This window comes from Aethalodelphis obliquidens, unplaced genomic scaffold (genome assembly GCF_003676395.1).
Source record: "Aethalodelphis obliquidens isolate GAN/ISIS:26980383/991018 unplaced genomic scaffold, ASM367639v1 scaffold62, whole genome shotgun sequence".
Taxonomy (NCBI): Eukaryota; Metazoa; Chordata; class Mammalia; order Artiodactyla; family Delphinidae; genus Aethalodelphis; species Aethalodelphis obliquidens.
The window spans coordinates 9,449,979-9,459,918 of NW_020838006.1; the positions used below are offsets into that span (position 1 = coordinate 9,449,979).

The 9,940-nt window shown below is 45.3% G+C and overlaps 1 protein-coding gene across 7 annotated transcripts in view; it reads left to right on the top strand.

The window, feature by feature from the left end:
* The window catches only part of XYLB (xylulokinase), a 46,154-nt gene extending 38,306 nt beyond the window's left edge, over positions 1–7,848 (top strand). For all 7 annotated transcript variants that reach the window (XR_003429044.1, XR_003429045.1, XM_027088376.1 and 4 more), the window contains 2 exons: positions 2,003–2,097; positions 7,420–7,848. Coding sequence is in view for 5 of the 7 variants with exons in the window: in XM_027088373.1 (XP_026944174.1) it covers positions 2,003–2,097; positions 7,420–7,497 (173 nt within the window). In the remaining 2 variants the exon portion in view is untranslated. The remainder of the gene's footprint in view (positions 1–2,002; positions 2,098–7,419) is intronic.
* Positions 7,849–9,940: the final 2,092 nt, after the last annotated feature.

Below are 9,940 nucleotides of genomic sequence, written 5' to 3' on the forward strand. Positions count from 1 at the left end.
CTTCCACCCATGTGGTCGACTTGCCCTGTCCTCTGCCTGCTCAGGCCACTCCTCCCGCCACCCATGTAACTCAAGGGCGTTGTCCTTTCCCTCTAGCGGTTGCATTCTTCACCCATTTATCCTTAACTTTTTAACACACCTATTTAAACTTGTATGTTTTCTTTCAACATTGAGAATTAATCAGGGACCATAGACTTCTCTTAATAATTAAACTCTTACTCTTTCATTCCCCTCCCTCTCCACCCTATCCACCTTGCCCCACCTTGTGCCACCGCCTGTATCAAGATCATTGGGCAATTGCTTTTTCTTTCTTTTTCCCTTCCCTCCCCTCCCCTCCCCTCCCCTCCCCTTCCCTTTTTTTTTCTTATGGCTTGTGGGATCTCAGTTCTCCGACCAGGGATTGAACCCAGGCCACGGCAGTGAAAGCATAGAGTTCTAACCGCTAGGCCACCAGGGAACGGGCAGTTTATTTCTAGGCTGTTATGTTTTTAATCAAACTTTACAACATGTTGGCTTTTATTTGCACTGACGTATGAGTTTGTCTTTTTTTTTCTGACTCTGCAGTTTCTTTTTCCTTCATTTCTATGTTGGTGTTGTTGGAATATACAGCCAGAATACATAATTAAGAGGAAATTCAGTAGGTGATCATGTTCTGAGGGCTTGCATGTCCAGCAAGGGCTTGGTTTCACCCTCCCAGAGAACGCTACCTTGGCTGGACAAAGGACTCTGAACTATTTTCCTCAGAACTTTGAAAACACCATTCCATAAGCTTCCAGCCTTCAGTGTTGCCCATGAGGAGTCTGGGGTTTACTTTATACTCCTCCTTTTGTCGAAGCAGAAAAGGAACTACCCTCTGGGGCCTCTGCTGCTGTGCTGCACTGTGTTTCTTTCTTATTTTTCCTTTTCCATGCCTATTTAGTTGTCAGACATTACCTGGGGGTACTGCCCTGCTCTGCCCTCCAAAACTAAAACCTGAGCTAGGTCCCAGCACACCAGTTCCCACTTTATGCGGACATCCATTCTCTCCAGCTGGGTCCAGGGATGAAAGCCAGTCTGTGAGTGAGTAGAGGGGGACAAGAGTCTTTCAAGTAGTCTCTGTGGTGGCTACCCCACCCCACTGTGTCCCCTCATCCACACAGCTCTGGGCTGGGATATTCCAGCATCCTTCAGAGAGAAAACTGGGCCTCACATCTTCAGTGGGCCCTCTTCCCCTCTCGGTGGTCTTGAGTTTCCCTTCAGTCTGATACTGCTCCTTAAATTGCCCGGAAATCCCTTACTGTTTCCTGCCCACCTATGGCAACCTTCTCTCTTTTCCAGCCCTGCCACTCTTTCGCTTGGTGGGCATTTATGGAGTGCCTCCTGTATGCGGGCAGTGTGCCAGGCACCAGGGCTCCAGCGGAGACCCAGTCCTGGCCTCTGAGAGCTTCCGGCTCGAGAAGGGAGGGACCTTAAACAAATCTGTGGCAGAAGTAGTGAGATGTGCCCTGAGGAAAGCAGATGGTGCTGAGAGCTGGAAGGGATGTTCCTAGCGGCAGCTTTTCTGAGAAGAGAGAAGAACATTCCACACAGTGAAAAGGCTCTGAGCAGAAGGAATTGAGAGCAGTTGGGGTGGCTGGAATGCAGTGATCGACTCGGAGAGTGGAGCCACGTGAGGGAGGAGAGGCGAGCGGACCCTCCCCTCTGTCAGAGGTCAGAGGTTAGCTGCCTCCCCACATGCGCTTCAGACAAAGAAAGCCCTGCTGAGAAGAGGCCTGCACTTGAAACTTTTCTTCTCTTTCTCTCTTTTTTTAAAGATGGTTTTATGGAGGCCCAATTTCTATAACATAAAAATCACCCATACTTAAGCATACAATTCAGTGATTTTTAGTTAACTTCACTGAGTTGCACACCATCACCATAATCCAGTTTTAGAACATTTTATCACTCCAGAGATAAAACGCTATTTCCGGGTAACGCCTTCATTTGCAACAGGCACGGACGTGAAATGAGCTTTCCCTTCTAGGCCTTGCAGCTGGAACAGATGTGCCCTTTTCAGAGGTTGTGAAGTTAGCCCCAAATCCCAGATTAGCTGCTGCCCCAACCCCAGGAGCGTCTCAGGTAAGAGACCATCAGAGTTCATTCGTGGCATTTGCATCGTGAAAATCAACTACGTTCTTTTTTCCAAAAGGTAAGTTTTTCTTTATCACCTACATTATAGCTGATGTGCTCAACTAAAGGGGAAATCTACTTTTTTTTTTAATTGTCAAGGAAACAGCGCAAAAGAAGACAGGTTGTCTCTGAGATTCAGAGATACGGCTGATCTTAGAGCCCCAGGGATCAGATGGCTCACTGGGCATATCTTCCTTGCTCATATGCCTTGGGGTGCACCCTTCTAACTCACAGGGTTACAGAGGCCACTGAAAGACTCTGTCACTTAAGCATAAGACGTGCTGGGTTTCTACCATTCAGATCTGAAATCTGGATCCAAGAAAGCTGTGTGGTCACTCAGTCAGAGGGAAGGCAGACCCCACTTGTTACGGGTTGGGTTCCCTGCAAAGCAGACCCCGAGCTGTTGATTAGGGTACAGGAGATTTATTAGGGGGCACTCTTGGGATCTGCATCTGTTGAAGGAAAAAGGAAGAGGCAGGGCTGCGAAGAGGCAGGAAGTGAGCTGCAGCGCGATCTCAGGGGAGCCCTCAGTCAATCCTACCGGAAGTTCTGAAGCTAGGATGACTCTGGAGTTTTACCCAGTTGTGGTGAGGGGGATGGGCCCTTATACCCCATGTCAATCAGTTATTGCCTGCAGGCCACCCCAGGATGGGGTAAGGCAGCTCTCTATAGCCAAAGCAATCCACAAAGGAGGCTGCCAGCTGAGGGCTGAGAGAATAAGTTCTCTGTTCCTGCGGGGCAATCCAGGTGGTATGCCATAGCTTCCATTTCACCACCCTTCCTGTTTGCACAAGGTTCTTGCAGTCCAGGAGCAGGGGGTGACACAGACAGAGGACTTTATTACTCACAGTACAGCAGGCAGCATAAGCTTCACGTTTGCATCAGTTTTCCTTGGCCCTGAAGTGTGGAGTGGACCCAGGTGGATACTGTGCACACCCTGTGTCTGTGTCACAAATGAGGGACCCTGCGCATTATAAAGGAGCTGCGAGCAAACCTGTCCAAAGGAGACATCTTTATCATCCTGGTCAGCAAACAAATTTTCCCTCTCCCTATCTTCCAAGGCTGTTTGCTATACAAACACCCTTGAAAAGATAGTCTGGAACAAAAGCTGTCACAAGACATATAGAAACACCCTGGAGAATTGTCTCACAGCTTATCTTGGAAGCAGAAGCTCATGCTATCCAGGTGACTAGATAACCCACACACATGGGTCTGCCCAGGCTTCTATTACTTTCTGTTGTGTGCCCTTCTGTTTAAGAGGGAGTTCAATGAAGTAGAAAGATCCTACCTTGAGATAAAGGGCCTTTGGGTTCTGATTCTTATCGTGCCTCTCCCTCTCCGTGTGACCTTCACATGACCTTGAGCTGCACTCCTCATCTCTGAACCTCTTTTTCTTCATCTGGGAATGGGGACATCTGTCTGGCCTACTTTTAACCTCCTAATTGTGAGGGTTAAAGAGAATCCTTGCCTATCATGGCTTTATTTATTTTTTTATTTTTTTGGCCATGCCTCGCAGCATGCGGGATCCTAATTAGCTCCCCAACCAGGGATTGAACCTGCGACCCCTGCAGTGGAAGCTCGAAGTCTTAACCATTGGACCACCAGGGAAGTCCCTATCATGGCTTTACTGTACAACAGGAAGTCTGACGGTGTTGCCGTGTTGGTTCAGTGGTTCAACAGTGTCAGGGCTACGGGTGAGGTTTTCTGAAGTTCTCCAGATCAGCAGTGGACAGTGAGAACATCATGAGAGCCACATACGTCATTTAAATTTTCTAATAGTCTCATTTTTGAAAAAAGAAGTAAAAATAAATAAGTGGCTAATTTTAATGTATTTAATTTAACCCAGTATGTCCAAAATATTGTCATTTCAACATGTGATCAGTAAGAAAAGTTGTTAATGTGCTAGTTTACTTCTTTTTTTGTTTGGCTGAGATTTGAAATCTGGTGTGCATTTCCTACTAATAGCGCCCGTCACATTTCAAGGGCTCAGGACCGCGTGTGGCTTGTGGCTACCATATTGGATAGTGCTGTACTAGGTATGCTCCACATGACCACAGGATGTATGCAGCTTCTCCTAACATCACGTTCCCCCTCAACTGTATTCATAGGCAGAAATCAGAGCGTGGCCTTAGGCAAGGAGTCTCTCCTCACACACTCTTGCTTTTCAGGGAGAAACATACTGGTCTGTTTCCCTCAACTCCCCCAAGAGACTACCACTTGGTTATACTGTCAACCTTGGTTGTAAGAAAGGCTGAAGTGGAGTCTGGCTCTTTCATCCTCTCTAGAAGGAGGCCAGCAAGGAAGAAGGTAGTGAGGGTAAGCTTTAGGGCAACAAACAGCTGCAGCTGCCTCATTACAGGCGGCAGATACTCAGTGTGTGTACCGCCACTCTCCCTGGCTTGCCCATGACCAAAGTCACTAATACCTCATGGAACTCTTTACCATTAAACCCAAGTGTAACCTCGGAATCCTTCTCAACACCAGTTGGCAGGAAGTGACAGTCTGTGATTGTTGGCATAAGTGACCTATTTGAGGACTGGATTGTAAATACCTTGAGAGCAGGACAACATCCTCTGTTTGCTTTCTGTGGCACCTCTGTGTGCTCAAGTGGAAACTCAAAACAGTAACAGGGTTTTCCCTGTAGGCTCTACTGAATGTTACAATTTCCTCCTTGGAGAGAATGTCACAGCCCTCTTACGTCTGAGTTCACAGGCAGAGCTGCTCCAACTGCACCAAGAGTAGGCCCTAGTTGCGTAATCAGTTACTAAAGGCCTTGACTTTGGAGCCAATTAAACCAAATTAAGAAGGAATGGGGGCTTCCTTGGGGGCGCAGTGGTTGAGAGTCCGCCTACCGATGCAGGGGACACGGGTTCGTGCCCCAGTCTGGGAGGATCCCACATGCCGCGGAGCAGCTGGGCCCGTGAGCCATGGCCGCTGAGCCTGCGCATCCGGAGCCTGTGCTCCGCAACGGGAGAGGCCACAGCACTGAGAGGCCCGCGTACCGCAAAAAAAAAAAAAAAAAGAAGAAGGAATGGGATTGGCATGACCTCCTGGTGGTATATGTGAGTCCCAAGGAAATCTGGGTCCCTTGGCCAGCCTTGTGTTGCTTGTGTGTAAGACCACATGCGCTGACCTAAAGTGCAAGGCTTACAGAGCTACAGATGAAAACAGCTTTAAACAAAAAGAATGAAGAGGAAGAATGTGGGATTGTGTTTCTTTCTGGTCCTTTTTCCCTTGTTGGTTTTTTGGTTTTGGTTTTGGTTTTATTTTACTACACAGCACACTGTATATATAATTTTATAGCCTGCTTTAAATATTCTACATTACAGTGTTAAGTATTTATATTCTTTTCTTTTTCACAGTATACAATTTATTATATTATTTGTGTTTACATTGTCATAAGTATTCTTCATGTTTGACATATTTTACATGTTATATTATTACTTTTTTTAAACATTTCTTTACTACAGACTTTTACTATGCTAAGAATTTATATTCTTAAAGGTATACATACTTTTTTTTTTTTTTGGTTTGCACATAGTCATTTATTTAACAGCTATTTATTAAGTTCTTACTGTGTGCCTAGCACTATGCTAAGCTCTAGGAATCCAAACACACCATCTCTTGTATGTTTGGGATATAATGGGAGATAATGGCACATAAAAATGATAAATTCCTAATTGCTACAGACTGTTTGGGCTTCTCCAAAATTCATTTATTTTAATTAATTTTTATTGGAGTATGGTTGCTTTACAATGTTGTGTTAGCCTCCACTGGGTTTTTTTTTTAACTAATTTTAAAAATTCATGAATTGAAATCTTTACCCCCGAAGGGATGGTATGAGGAGGTGGGAATTTATGAATGTGATTAGGTCACGAGGCTGGAGCACTCAGGATGGGATTAGTGTCATTACAAAAGAGACCCCAGAGAGATCTCTGGCCCTTTCCCCCATGTGAGGACACAAGAAGAAGATGACTGTCTAGGAATCAGGCTCTCACCAGACAGAATCTACTGGCATCTTGATCTTGGACTTCCCAGCCTTCAAAACTGTGATAAACAAGTTTCTGTTGTTTATAAGCTACTCAATCTATGGTATTTTTGTTATAGCACCCAGAATGGACTAAGACACTAATCATGCAATTTGCAGAGGTGCACAGGAACATACGCGTTATTTTTAATGACTGCATAATATTCTATCTGGCTAATGAACCATATTTTCTCGAGCATTTTCCATGTCTTAGAGCAGTTGCTTCTAGTTTTTCAATTATTATAATTAACGCTATGTGGGTAAAGGGTTAACAAAACCTTTCCCTATTCTGCATGAGAATTTGACTTTTGGTTAATGTTCTAGCTCTGCAATAAAAGTGAAATGTCAACAGTGTTACTAGGCAACATTGCTATGTCAAAATGGCCCTGAATTAGGAAACTGCATCTGGAATGGGAAAACATAAATACCTAAGGGGAAGTCATACTTAGGGCTCCCTGAGTGCAGTGACTTCTCACGGGCATGGCTCTTGTCTATGGACTTGTTAACAAGGAATACTCCTGTGGGGAGTGAGGTTTCAAAGCCAGGGTGGTTCTTGCACCTGTAAGATGTGGATTTCATCTCCTTGCACCTGAGCTGTAACTTGGGGGGCAAGGAGGGAAGAAGGAAGGGAGGCAGAGATACGCTTTCCTGGACACCTGTGCAAACTGTTCATGGTCTCCTGCAGCCACTGTGCCAACATGCATGATTCTCCAGTGTATCCTTTTTAAGGCCAGGGTGTGGCCCATGGTAGTCTTATGAGTCTGAACATTTAGTGGTGTCTAAGAGGACCTTTGGTGGGCCTAGCACCCTACACTTAGGATTACTTCCTTAGGAGAGCTTTGCAGAAGTAGAATAACTAGGTCAAAAGCCACGGGCATTTTCAAGCCCCTTAATACAAATATAAAGTTGAATTGATTTACAAAAGGATTGCACCACCAACTTCTACCAGCTGTGCAATGAAACAGCCATTTCCAGGTACCTTCATCAGAATTTTTTAAAATTTTGTAGATTTGATAACAAAAACTGGTTTCTTGTCATAATTTGCCTTTTTTAAAGATCTTAAACTATAGGTTTGAGAACTACTAGCATTTCCTCTTTTGTGAATTGACACTTCCTTTTTTCTGCCCAGCAAAAAATTTAAATTGCAAATACATGGGATGTAGAATTTTTTAAATTGCAAGTTGCAAAGAGATGTAAGAGCACCTTCCCTTCGCCATCCTAAACTGCTCTTTCCACCCCTCCAGGTCTACGAGGCCCTCCTCCAGCGGTATGCCATGCTTGAGCAGAGAATCCTGACCCAGACCCGGGGGCCTCCGGAGTGAATTCCACAGGCCCAGTCTCACTGATTCCACTTGGAGACGTGGCCTTGGACAGCAGGGAACCTCTTCCCTGTTGCAAGCAGCTCTGCCTGCCCACCTGACGCCTTACGGTGCTCCAACCTGCCCAGGACCACCTTAAAGCCCACCTTAGCACATCCTCCTGAACACAGCTTGTGTCCCTGTGCCCTTGTGCCCAGGGCAGGAAAGCATCTCTCTTCCTGTCTTTTATCCCAGGAGGCAAGATAACACTGAGCCTGGGATATGTCCAATAAAAATTGTGACTTTTCCCCTTTTGGGACCTAAATCAGCAGAATGGGAGAGACAAAGCGAAATAAATAGATTCTTTCCTCTTTATTCACTAGTTTTCAAGATGATGAGTTGATTGCCAAGCATCCTCTAACAGCAACTAGATTTTTAGTATCAATATGATACATTTGACATACTTTATATGTCTTAATCCATTGAGTAATTATTTTTCTCCCTGTCTTCTTTCTGATAGCCATACTCTCCAACTTTTCTCCTACTTTCCTGATCTACCATTCATTCTTTCTTCTTTACTGTTACTTCTGCTCTGTCTACTCCTTAATGATTGCTGGGCCCCAAATCTCTGTTCTCATTCCTCTCTCCCTCCAATTCTCTCTTGTTGGATGGTTTCATCTAGCCTTGGGCTTCAACTGCTACTTATATACTAGTAACACCCAGCTCTATGTTTCCAGCCACAACTCTCCTTGGAGTCAGCCAACATTCTCACAGGGGTACTTCAGACTCCGCTTATCTTTTTTTTTTTTTTTAAATTTTTGAGTCTTTTTCATTTTTTTTTTTAATTTATTTATTTTTGGCTGCTTCGGGTCTTTGTTGCCGCACTCGAGCTTTCTCTAGTTGTGGAGAGTGGGGGCTACTCTTTGTTGTGGTGAGTGGGCTTCTCATTGCGGTGGCTTCTCTTGTTGTGGAGCACGGGCTCTAGGCACGCAGGCTTCAGTAGTTGTGGCACATGGGCTCAGTAGTTGTGATTCACGGGCTCTAGAGCGCAAGCTCAGTAGTTGTGGCGCACGGGCTTAGTTGCTCTGTGGCATGTGGGATCTTCCCGGACCAGGGCTCAAACCCATGTCCCCTGCATTGGCAGGCGGATTTTTAACCACTGTGCCACGAGGGAAGCCCCAGACTCTGCTTATCTTCCCTTGCCCTTCCCCAAACCTCCTCCTCCAGAGTTCCTGTTTCAGTGAATTGGTACCACCAACCATCCTTTCATTCATTCATTCAGGAACCCAAACCCAAAACTCAGATATCTGCTTTCCCACATCAAATCAGTCACCAAGTGATTTTTGTTATTCCTTTGGTAACTCTTAAAACAGTTCCTTTCTCTCCATCCCTCCCTGTTTTACTTTATTCCTTGCTCAAATTATTGCAGAAGCCTCCACAGAAAGTCTGCCTCCTGCAAAATCCTCCAGATTTTTCTTCTGCCGCAGGCCCACACCTATGTTGGGACTTCAGTTAAACCAAACTACTTGTGATTTCACCCAGAGTAGGAAAATGCTGCAACAGCTTTGAGACCTAGTGGATCAGAGCAGAGACAGAGACTACCCTAGTGGGAAGTCAAGGGAAGAGGTTTAGAAAATGAGTAGGACCAGAGACACCACTTGTGAGAAAGCTGAAGTCATCTTGAAAGGGAGTGGTGTCCCTTGCGGGCTTGGTGGATAAAGGCAAAAAGGGAAACAAGAAGCTGAAGATAACAGCCTATCAACAACAGGTCAAAGATTCAGAAGAGGAACTTCCCTGGTGGTCCAGTGGTTAAAAATCCGCCTTCCAATGCAGGGGATGCCGGTTTGATCCCTGGTCAGGTAACTAAGATCCCACATGCCACGGGGCAACTAACCCGTGCGCCACAACTACTGAGCCTGTGCACTCTAGAGCCCTTGCACCACAACGACTGAGCCTGCATGCTCTAGAGCCCGCACGCCACAACTAGAGAGAAGCCCACGTGCCACAACGAAGGATCCCACGGGCTGTGACTAAGACCCGACGCCACCAAAAAAAAAAAAAAAGATTCAGAAGAAAACAGACAACTCTCCCCACCACCACCACCTAGACATTACTTATTAAAGAAATTATATTATTGGCCAACAAGAAAAGGTCTCTTTTCTACCAAGAAACAGAAAGCCACTCAATCCATTCCCCATTTTACCCCTGCCCCCATAGAGTTGCCCATTATTACAAGGACGTCAACATAAATAGAAAAAGGAACTCACTTTGTACAAATTTGGGAAGAAAACAAAGTGAGAATCATAACTTTTCAAGCTAATGAAATACACCCAATACAAAGGAACAAAGAGGGTAAACTGTTAACAGCCCTCCAACGTGAACTTTAAAATAAAAAACAACGGCGGATATGAAAGAATACCACAGATCAGAAATTCAGAAACTCAGAGTAAAGATGAAAAAGCAACAA